At 40.2% G+C, this 11,984-nt stretch overlaps 1 protein-coding gene across 2 annotated transcripts; it reads left to right on the forward strand.

Moving 5' to 3' along the window:
• The first annotated feature begins 1,800 nt into the window (after nt 1-1,800).
• TSN (translin) lies at nt 1,801-10,509 on the forward strand. 2 transcript variants are annotated; one of them, XM_032353923.1, is made up of 6 exons: nt 1,823-2,040; nt 3,235-3,328; nt 4,257-4,353; nt 6,550-6,665; nt 7,323-7,402; nt 8,324-10,509. In XM_032353923.1, the coding sequence occupies exons 1-6, from the start codon at nt 1,975-1,977 to the stop codon at nt 8,555-8,557; spliced, it is 687 nt and encodes a 228-aa protein (XP_032209814.1). In that variant the 5' UTR covers nt 1,823-1,974; the 3' UTR covers nt 8,558-10,509. The 2 variants fall into 2 exon arrangements, with proteins under 2 accessions (XP_032209815.1, XP_032209814.1); XM_032353924.1 differs by lacking the exon at nt 7,323-7,402 and having other exon boundaries at nt 1,801-2,040; nt 8,324-8,397.
• The last annotated feature ends 1,475 nt before the right edge of the window (nt 10,510-11,984 follow it).

Here is an 11,984-nt window from a genome sequence, read left to right on the forward strand (position 1 = left end):
AAGACAGCCAGTTAACCGACTGAGACACCCAGGCACTCCAGAACTGATGAGCTTTGAAATCATTATCGTTAAGTGCAATAAGCCAGTTACTAATAGAGAAATACCATACAATTCCCCTTCTATGAGGTACCTAAAAGAGTCAAATTCATAGGGACAGAAAGTACTCTTTTGCACACATTTATAATTCTACAAACTTTTAGAGATAGGTGTTATTAATTCTAATATGACAAATGAGAAAATACACTCTTAAATGCTTAAGACCATTTAGAACGTTCAGAAAAAGTGATTTGGCAAACTATTTATAAGGTAGCATTAATATGCACTTCACAGAAGTAGAACGAAGATACAATGTCCTTCAGGTAAAGTTTTAGAGCAACCTCTCAAACAAGGCAAACAAATTTCACCTAGTTGAAATAATAATTTTAATTCATTTGGAGAATGCAGCCTACTGTGGAATTGTATACAATTTCTAGCCATGAGAGACTCAATTTCGAGAAAAGCTCCATTTTCTTTTCTACAAAAATAGCTAATGAACTCTTGAATTGGAAAAAAAGGACCAGTCCAGGGACTCATGGGTGGCTCAGTCGGTTGAGCCTCGGACTCTTGATTTCCCTTGGGGGCATGGTTTCCGGATACGGGACTCTGCCTGAGGATTTCTTTCCTTCTCCTTTTGCCCCCTCCCCTTTCTCCCTCCTGCTCTGTCTCCTTAAAATAAACAAACAAATCTAAAACAAACAAACAAACAAACAAACCAAGAACCCGGACTGGTCCAGAAGAAATCGTTTCACAATCCATTGCTCCCCAAATCAACGGAACCATGGGCTTCCCAATCATCAGACCCTTGGCTGTAGATTTTCTTTAGACACAACAGTTAATAATGCAAACCAAGAATAGCATCGTTTGTCAAGAATAATAGAAATAGACATCAGTGTGTAACCAAAAAAGCGGCCTAACCCTTAGCCTGTTAGATTAAATTTACATTTTTTTTTTTTTTTTTTTTTAAACCAAAGTCATGTAGTTCTTCCCCCTCCAGAAAACAATCCCTTCCTTTCGCCTTTGCAGTAGGAACACTTTTCTGGAGTCTATTGCTGAAGTCTGTTCTCACCGAACTGCAATCCTTTGATCTCACTCATTTGGCTCTCGTGGTGTCTATTTTCAGGCTGACACAACGCGCACACACACATTTCTATTTGTACGGTAGATGTACGCAATAATGTCTCTGCAAGGACAAGAAATCATTACGGCGCTTGCCTCAAGAGGAACTGGGATAAGGAGGTGTTCGTTGAGCGTAAGAGAAACTTCCCACCACACACGCTTTAAAAAGTCATGCAATTTAAATCAGGTTTTATATAGTCTACAGGGAAAACGCTGAAATTGCGCCCGCAATCCATCCCCTACGCTCACGGTCCCACACACTTTAATTTCCCGTGTACTTTTTGCAAATAGGAATGCACTGTTTTCCTGTTTCCTCACGAAGACTACAACCTCTCCGCATTTTTCCGCACCTGGCTTTTTATGCATGCTCTTCAGCACTGAAACACGTCTCCCCCGCTCCCTACTCAGCGCAAATCAAATACGTAAACTAAGAGCCACGCTCGCTCTCACCCCTCCAAGCCGGCCCCGCCTTCTCAGGCCCACGTGCCCCGTGGGACCCTCCTCCCCACTCCTGCGGCTGTTTCCAGCGAGGCCTGTCCGAAATAGCCCCAGATGGAAGCCCCGCCCACTTCTTTCCGTCCCGCCCCTTGGGCGCACGCGTCGGCTCCGGATGCGGCGGGCGACACATCAGGCAGTACGGCGAACAGCCCGGCATGCTGCGCGCCGCGGACCTCGGAGGACCCCAGCGACGTCCGTAGCGTAGGGCCCAGTGGACGCGGCGGCGGCGGCGGGCGTTGCGACTGACTTCGCTGGTGGTCTCTGAAACGCTTTTCTGCGGCCACACTCGCCGCACTGGCTTCCTGTTGTGCAGCTGGCGCCATGTCTGTGAGCGAGATCTTCGTGGAGCTGCAGGGCTTTTTGGCTGCCGAGCAGGACATCCGAGAGGCGAGGCCCCTCTCTTCCCCTCCCCTTTCCCTTTACTTGCTTGCTGGGCCGTGTAGCTCGGCCTTACTCTTGCCCTGTCTCGAGCGGTGGGGAAGCCTCCGGGGGTGGGTTGCTTCCCCACTTGCTTCAGCTTAGGGAATGTTCCTCCCCTTCCCGCGATTCTCCTACCTGGTCCTGATTCTCTGTGTTCGAGTCTCGGCTCAGCATCGCCAACCTCGTTTGAGTGTCAGTCTTCCTCCTTTTCGGCGCTTATTTCTGTCCAAGGCTCAGTTAGCCCCTGGGACTCAAGACCACACGCGTCTCGCGGGGTTATTGTGCTGGCTTAAAAGCACGTGGGGCCTCTTCTCTTTAGAGCTCTCCTGTAGTTTATTATTCCGCATAGAATAGTAATCCAGACCCTACTGTGGCCCACAGGTGTGTCTCCTCCCCTCACCCTATCTCATTTTACGCCATCTTCCGTGTGTGTTATGTTCAGTTTACTTCCTTTAAATTCCTCTAGTTCCGCCGATAGTTTCTTGCCTCAGGACTTCTGCATGTACTCTCTGCTTTCCCTGGCATTCGTATCTTTTCTTTCTCGTCCTGGTTATCACGTATTTATATCCTTGATCTCAGAGTCTGAAAGATTCTTTTCTTGCCGTGTTTTTTAGTAGCGCATTTACATTTAAAAAAAAAATTGTGCGATCCGTATTTTTTAAACGCCTGTCTTTCCCCTTTATGCTTTAAACTGCGGGATGGAAAGGACTGTCCAGTTGGGTACCCAGTATTTACACAATGCTTTGCACATAAGTATGCTCAGTGAATATTTGTAAAGTGATTGAAAAACACACACTCTTTGTATTGCATTGCATTCTTCTTTTTACAAATTGCATTCAGATACTTTTATCTCTTTTAACATTTATAGTGTTCCAGTGGGTTGTTTCTGTTAGGTCGCGATTATCCTTTGAAGGCTGCATGAGAAATCTCAGGCTTTTTAGTAACCTCCTGAAACTCTCAAAGAGGAAGGAAGTGGCAAAGTCAGGATTCAAACCTGGATATTTTCTGCACAGCTTCAGTCCTTGTAAAGATTGTCGGGTGTTTTGAATGTGTTTGAAGGTGTCATAGTTATTCAGTCTATACTCTCTAGTATATTTGGTTTGGGGTTCTGATAATAACTATGTTGAGTTTGTCTGTTACTTTGATTTTTGCTTTCTTTAGGAAATCCGAAAAGTTGTACAGAGTTTAGAACAAACAGCTCGAGAGATCTTAACTCTACTGCAAGGGGTCCATCAGGGTGCTGGTTTTCAGGACAGTAAGTTCTTTTGATTTTGAAGGGTTTTTAAAAATCGAATTTGTCCGTTATTCAAAGAGTTATTTGAATAATTAATTTAAAGAGTTAATTTTCGTTTAGAAAACATTCCCAGTCTGTCATTTTATTAAGAACAATGCCCGTCATGTTCTATGGCAAGTAAAAATTGGGTAAGTAGGTGAGTTTAGCATTTTATGTGTTTACAGAATTCTGTGTGTTACGATGTGATAATATAATTGCAATGTGGTAATTGTAGTAGTTTCGTAGCTCTCTTTTAAACCCAGTTTTTCATTCATTGAATATGGCTTAATAGGCATTTTAGTTAAGAAATGGCCAGTGTAAAATGTTCCTAATGTATTTACAGTCAGCCCCTTAAATGGAGATCGGATAAGTTTAAACATGGAACCTTTATTGTAAGATGTAGCCAGCATAACTGAAAGAGCTAGAATATATTTTCAGTCAGAGAATGGTATTATATTATAATGTATGAGTGTCAGAGGCAAGTCATTTTTCTCAGTGGTATGGAGTTGGTCAGTGAGATGGAGATAAAGTTTCTTTTTGACCAAATACAGGAGCTATAAGCCGTCCAATTTTAGGAGTCCTTTAAGGACTGACTAGGAATAGCAGCTGCTACTTGGCCTTTGAGGATGACATTATTTAGGACAGCTTACTGATTTGTCTACTAAGGTATTCCCTTTCAGCAAATTTTTGTCTATTTTTCAGTGTTGGTAAATCAATCAGAAAATGAAAGGTGAGATTTTGAGAGCCAGGTTGGAAAGTAGAGATGCATACCCTGCATTGGGTCATGAGATTATTTTTTTTTAAGTTGATTTATTTCCAAATAGATTGTGTAGATTATTAAGGAAGAACTGTATTTGAAATTTGGTAAACCTTTCATTATTGTTATGCTTGATTATCTTTTTGTGATCAGTTCCAAAGAGGTGTTTGAAAGCTCGAGAACATTTTGGTACAGTAAAAACACATCTAACATCTTTGAAGACCAAGTTCCCTGCTGAACAGTATTACAGGTTTGTAAGAAAAAATAGAATTATTTTGTAATGTGAAGTAAAAGTAAAGGCAGGAGAAAAATTGTATGTACTGAGTTATTTGCTTAGAACTAGGTGAAGACTTCTCTATGTAAAAGAAGCAATGAAAAAGGGTCAAACTATTAATAGTGGTGGTATTTTAATGGTGACAGATTTGGTGACTTTATTTTTTTCCTCCCTTTGAGAATTTTCCCAAGGAACATGTATAATTTTTGCAATGAAAAGGGAATGAAAATGAAGAAAATATTCATTATATGAAGATCAATTAAAGTTTTTTTTAGTATATGTAAGTTACATGTGAAATTGGGTGAATCACGTTTATGCTGTTAAAGTTGTGGGATTAGATGGCAGTATATACATGAACTGAGTATTACCTCAGAGTTTGAGTTTTACTGCTGAGTAGCATGTTTAGTTAATATTTTATGCTGTGTTGAATCTGTAACACCATTAATTTTAGGAGTCACCATTATTTTATGTACCACTAGGGAAGAAAATTTGTAGCCAATCATAATTGTGAAATTTACAGATTGTAAAATGCATCCTAATTTCACAGATGTTAAACTGGAAAAAGCTGCATCTGGGTATTGATGAAATATGATGAATAAGAACTTAGAGTCTTTACTTGTTTTCCTAGTGGAAAACATGTTCCCTAGTGAAAAAGATGTTCTGTTAAGACATATGTGGGCAAAAAACACGTGTATATGGGAAGTAGATAATACAACTTCACAAGATAATTTAAGACAGGGGTTGGCAAACTACCTGTGGCCCGCTGCCTCTCGGGGCTAAGAACTGCTTATATTTTAGAGGGTTGTTAAAAACAACAACAACAACAACAACAAAAACCCAAACTAAAAACACCCAAATAAGAATGTGTGATGGAGACTGGATATGGTTCACAAAGCCTAAAATATTACCATCTGACCTTTCACAGAAAAAGTTTGGCGACCCCTGCTGTAAGGTAATAATGGCTGTATAGAGACGTTGAACAAGAGAATTGATGGGATCTTGAGAGATAATACAGTTTGGAGGTCACACAGAGGCTGACCTCTGGGTGATTTGGCCCGTAGAAGATTTTGTTTGACTTGAATTGTACTGAAATTTTTTTTGAATTTGCCATCTTTGAAATTTAGGAGGCATAGTGTTAATATCTGAAGTTCATATCTGGGGTTGTAAAATTATGTATGCTTTTTTTGGGCTTCTAGCTAAGTTTAACTGCGATATCCTGAAAGTTTAAATTTGTTGGTTTAGTGATTGCAGTGGTAGTTATTTCTTATATGTGTGAGCCAGGATTTTCTTGATATGCTACATGCAAATCAAAGTGTGACAATAAGTTAGGTGTTGAAGTTGATGTACATACAGTTGCAGTTCTCATCTATCTGTGTTTCCAATTTTAATTTTTCTCAGAGCAGTATCCTTGGTCTTACTGATTAAACTTCTAAAATACAGTTGTTCTTGTCATACCTAATCTTAAATTATAAATATTATTTTCATTGAAGTTGGATCATGTTTCCCATTTATTAAACTTTTGATGTTAATTATTGTAAATTTTATAAATAATAATTGTTACAGGGCACCTGGGTGGCTCAGTGGGTTAAAGCCTCTGCTTTTGGCTCAGGTCATGGTCTCAGGGTCCTGGGTTCAAGCCCTGCATCAGGCTCTATGCTCCGTAGGGAGCCTGCTTCCTCCTCTCTCTTTGCCTGCCTCTCTGCTTACTTGTGATCTGTCTGTCACAGAAATAAATAAAATCTTAAAAAAAAAAATTGTTACAAATTTGAACTTGTAAAACTTCTACTGATTTCATCTGATATATTCAAGTGTCATATTGTTCTCACACATTTTATACATTGGGGCTTCACATAGATTTGACTTGAAAAAATAGTCTATTTCTAAAATGTTTGACTGTGATTGTACTGAATTTATCTTTTTTTTTTTTTTTAAAGATTTTATTTATTCATTTGACACAGAGAGATCACCAGTAGGCAGAGAGGCAGGCAGAGAGAGAGAAAGGAGGAAGCAGGCTCCCCGCGGAGCAGAGAACCCAATGCGGGACTCGATTCCAGGACCCTGAGATCACGACCTGAGCCGAAGGCAGCGGCTTAACCCACTGAGCCACCCAGGCGCCCTATACTGAATTTATCTTTGTTAATCCCTCAACCTAATGAGCTTATATCCATGCAGATTTCATGAGCACTGGAGGTTTGTGTTGCAGCGTTTGGTCTTCTTGGCGGCATTTGTTGTGTACTTGGAATCAGAAACACTAGTGACTCGAGAAGCAGTTACAGAAATTCTTGGCAGTAAGTATCTTCATTAGCATTGGTCTGCAGGATCAGGCATGTTAGCTTAATTTTGGTGGGGAGGGTAGCTCTTGCTTGTACTTTCTGTTTGTTAAATGGGAACTAAATGGAAAACTCATGATTTGGAAACAAAAAGTAAAAACGTGTGGTGGCTTGCTTTTTGCACTCAACTGTTTCGTTTAGTTTGTAAAATTTAGTTTTTAAAAAATCCAGGCCCACAGAAAGTTGAAAGAACAGCATAGTGAATACCTGTATGCACTGCACTTAGATTTCCTGCTTGCTGTTATTTTGCCATGTCTTTCAGTCCTCTTGCTCTGTGTGCATGTGTATTTGTGTGCATGTGTGGATCATGTGAAAGCCACTTGTAGTATCGCAGCTTATGCTTTAAGTGTTGCGGCATGCATTGTCCAAAAACAAAGGTACTCTCTGATACGACTCGGTAACATAAAGGAAAATTGCAGGCTAAAGAGCTCAAAAGTCCACAATGAGGACTAGTTGCCAACAGTATGAACCCAATTGTAAAGGATTATTTTTCTTATCTTTCCGTTGAGACAAATTATATGTGTGCATATATATTTATATATATAGTAATTTATACTTTTAGGTTCAGGTTTTGTTCACATCATGACCTTATTTTTACTTTGGTGTATTTTTTAGTTGAGCCAGATCGGGAGAAAGGATTTCATCTGGATGTAGAAGATTATCTCTCAGGAGTTCTAATTCTTGCCAGTGAATTGGTAAGTAGCTTAGTGATTTGCCATTTTCTTTTTCTTTTTTTAATATTTTATTTTATTTTTAAGTGGGCTCCATGCTTGCCATGGGGCTTGAACTCACTATCCCAAGACCAAGAGTCACATGCTCCACCAACTGAGCCAGCCAGGTGCCCCTGCCATTTGCTTTTTTTTTTTTAAAGATTTTATTTATTTATTTGACAGAGATCACAAGTAGGCAGAGAGGCAGGCAGAGAGAGAGGAGGAAGCAGACTCCCTGCCGAGCAGAGAGCCCAATGGCAGGGCTCGATCCCAGGACTCTGGGATCATGACCCAAGCTGAAGGCAGAGGCTTTAACCCACTGAGCCACCCAGGTGCCCCTGCCATTTGCTTTTTTGATTCTTCCCACTTCACTGTCAGTTTTTAAAATGGGCACAAAAATTCAGGGAGTCTTTTCTAAGCCTGCTCTTGACCACCGGTTCGTCATTGTGCACTGTGTGTATTATGTTTTGCTAGTCATCAGAGAAAGGCCAGTTCAAACAGTGTGCTAGCTGTGCATACTTACCAATGTGTGAATTCTTAGAAGATGGTAATACCTCTTCCTTTCAGTTTTAACTGTATAAGTATATGTTTTTTGCCCGTATTCCCTTTATGTCACTGGAGAAATTGTCCTATGGAAATAATTCTAAAGAACAAAAGCTGTTATGAAGGTGTCCTCCGTAGCCTTTGTTCATAATGATGAAAACTTGACCAGAGAAACTCCAACAGAAGGGGAATGATTTCTTAAGTCGTGAAGTAACTGTAATATTAAACAACTGTCAAAATGTAATTACAAAAGACCTTGTGGAAAAGTTGTGTGTCCTTGAGGGTCTTTTAGTTGTGATTGGGAGGGAGATGTGCTAAAAGAGGCCTGTTGTAATGTATCCCTCTTTGCCTTCCCTCCTGTAGTCCAGGCTGTCTGTCAACAGTGTGACTGCGGGAGACTACTCCCGGCCCCTCCACATCTCCACCTTCATCAATGAGCTGGATTCTGGCTTCCGCCTGCTCAACCTGAAAAACGACTCCCTGAGGAAGCGCTATGATGGCTTGAAGTATGATGTGAAGAAAGTAGAGGAGGTGGTCTATGATCTCTCCATCCGGGGCTTCAATAAGGAGACAGCGGCGGCTTGTGCAGAGAAATAGGAGGCCCTCCTTGTGCCTGGCCCTGCTGACTTCAGTGGTTGCCAGTGAGGGTGAGCCCAGTGCCTCTCAAGGTAGTTAGGATTGCCCCGTTGCTAAACACCGCGCTTAATTTTCTTAACCAGTGTGTGGTGTAAGTATCAAAATTGAAACACATTTTGGGGAGTAAAAAAGATAGCCTTTACAAGGACAGATTTTCTTTGTTGTTTCAGTGAATATGCTCTGTAATTCTGTGTATTTCAGTTCTGTCAAAAAGTGTAAATGTCAGTCTCTTGGTAAAGTCCTTTTCTTGCTTACCCTGATGCTGTCGATGTACTGACTGAGGAGTTTATTGTCTTGTGTTCCTTCCAGAAGTGATCCTTGGTGTTTTCTATATCTAAATTAGCCATCCACTCCCAGGTGTAGCCTGGATACAGTATAAACATAGGTAATTTAAAAGGATGGTTGCCAAGCAAAGGACAACTTATTTTATATTTCCCTTATTTTAAGCCTCATAAGTAAGTCACATGTTGGATTTTTTTTTTTTGCAAGGGAGTTACAGCCCCAGGGTCTCTCTCACTGCCATCAAAATGTAAAAGATGAAATTGCAAAGTCAAGTTCAACAGATTATTTTGGGATGTTTTTGTATTAGGGGATTGAGTAACATCTTCTCATTTAGCTCTGTTTACCAGGTGTAGAGTAGGGCTTAGTGTTTTACAACACCTCTGTTTTCTGATGTTGCCTTAACATTCTGCTCTTGCAGCAACTTAAAAATCGTTTTCACACACATCTTGAAGTAACACTTCATATAAATATATTTTTAAGCTATGAAACCTTTTTCCTAGCAGCCAGCTAGACTGTCTGGTCTGAGACTATAAAGCCACCCAGTCAAGTAAATTAGCAATACCCCGACTGGTATGTTCAGAGCAAAACTGCTGTGCTTTGTCTGGAAAAAAGAGAAAACTTGGATTAAAAAAGAAGATCTGCTGATTTGTTAATGTTTTTTAGAGTAAGCAATTTCAAGTTGTTGGCAGCTATCCCAACAGTCAGGTTTTAGATTTAAAGTTTTGGGCAAGTCACACGAACCTTGTTGGCACCTACCTCCCCCTCCTTGTTTTCAGGTAGTGCTAAGAATACTTGCCATGTAATTTTTGCTGTTGAATTGAAATGGTTTAAAATGGTGACTTAACCCATAGTTTTTTGGAGTTCACCAAAAGGAAGGTGCTAGTGTTTCCAGAAAAAAAGGAAGTATTTGGAAGTATCCTCTCAAGCCTGATACCAGGTTAAGCTTTCTGTTTGTGCAGTAGAATATTTGGCATTCCCTCTTAGAGCCATGGTCAGGCCAAGTTAAGAACTGACCAAATTTTCCATCCTGAGGAAAGAAGTAGAAATGGAGCATAAATTGCTTTGCATTTTTGGGTTTTAGAACAATTTTCTTGACTGCTCTTTCTGTAGGAGAGTTTGTAGAAAGAAGAAAGGTGTTCAGATGTTTGAAGTGCCTAGGGCGGTCATCTAAAATGTGCAGTAGTAGCACTGCCTGGGTTGAGCATAAAAGGCTTATCTACATGGTCAAACATTTGCAGTAAGTTTGGTAATAGTTTTCTTCTATGTGGAGAATAAATTCTAAAGGTGTTTTGAGGCTGAAGAAGACCAGGGGTGATAAGCACATACTGCTGTGTAATAGTTAAAATTATCAAAAGATACCAACCACTCAGAGTTAAATTAAAAGTATTGTAATTGAACGTATTGAAAAGCCTCAGCTCTGGTTTTTTAGTACACCAGAATTATTCTTTTCAGTTTTAGAGAACTGAGCAGCTTAGAGAGAGTAGAGATGAATTAGTGGATGTTTTCTTTATAAATTTATTTATAAGAAGAGAACCCATAAATACTTCATAAGATTTGCCCTGTCTTAAACTTGAATAATAATATTGGTAACGCTTAAGAGAATTTAATAAAGAACGAAAGCTTCTTTGGCAGTGTTTTGAGTCCTTTACTTAAATACACAGCTGAAGAGATGAGGTGGACCTGCTGGATGCCGCGGGCACAGTTTGTATCGTGTACTCCAAGATCACGGCTTTCTTGGTTCTTGGTCTGGACTGAACTGCACTCGCCAGGTGGGGTGTCATCGCATGCCTGACTCCAAACCTGAGGATATGTCCTATCATGAAATCATATAATATGTGGTCTTTTGTGTCTTAACACTTAGCAGTGTTTTTAAGTCTATCCATGCCACAGCATGTATTGGTAGTTTGTTCCTTCTTCCTGAGTGGTAGTTCTTTGTATGGGTATTCCGCATTTAACCAGTCATCAGATGAGGAAGGTTTAAGTTTCATCATGTTGCTTTGAGCATCCTGTGCAAGTCTTGTGCATGGGTGGACTTTTCCATTTCTTTTGTATAGATACCTAAGAGTCTATGGTAATAATGATGATTTTATGTTTAGCCTTTGAAGAGACCCTCAACCTGTTTTCCCTTCAGCAGTCCAGGGGCTCCTTACTATGAGTAAGACAAGTACTAGACAAGGTGTTATAGACAATGTCATTGCTAAATAATTTGTGAACAGTTGCTGTAGGAATTTAGGTATAATTTGAGCCAGTTCATGAAAGAGGTAGGATTTAGATAAGCATGAAACTAGGAGGAAATCATTTCTTAGGGGCACAGAATTGAAACCAGAGCAGAAATGGTAGAGGCATACCTTGGAAATATTGTGGATTCAGTTCCAGACCACTGCAATAAAGCGGATATTGCAATAAAGCAAGTCAAGCGAATTTTTTCCCAGTGCCTATAGAAGTTATGTTTATGCTGTACTGTAGTCTGTTAATAGTATAATGTCTAAAAAAATACATACCTTAATTGTAAAAAATATTCTCTTGCTAAAAATGCTGTCATCTGAGCTATTGGTGAATTGTGATCCTTGATCACAGATGACTGTAACAAATATGAAAAAGTTTGGTATATTGTGAGAATTACTGAAATGTGACAGAGAGGAAGTGAGTAAATGCTATTGGGAAAATAGGGTAGACAGAATGGGTCAACAGAATGGCTCGACATAGGGTTGCCACAGACCTTCAGTCTGTAAAGAATGCAGTATCTGCGCAGTTAAGACGAGGTATGCCTGTGTTAATTGAATAGGGACGGGGATGTTGCACACTTGATTGCAGAAGACAGTCTGGTAATGTCGGACTGTTAGGTTTAGAAAAGCCTGAATTGAGAGGTTAAGGAATTTGGATTTTGAATGATAGACACAGGGGGCCTGTATGGTTTCTTCCTTTTTTTTTTCTTTTGAAGTGGGGAGGGAGCAGCTTTGGAGTCGGACACCCGCAGTTTTGAATCCTGGCTGTCATGTTGACTAATAGAAAAGACCAAAGGCAGGGAGACCTGTGAGGAGGTGCTTGCTGTCTCTGAGGTTGTAAAGGTCAGCTTGGGTGGCTGGTGGTGGGCCTGATCAGATGC

This window comes from Mustela erminea, chromosome 8 (assembly GCF_009829155.1).
Source record: "Mustela erminea isolate mMusErm1 chromosome 8, mMusErm1.Pri, whole genome shotgun sequence".
Classification (NCBI taxonomy): Eukaryota; Metazoa; Chordata; class Mammalia; order Carnivora; family Mustelidae; genus Mustela; species Mustela erminea.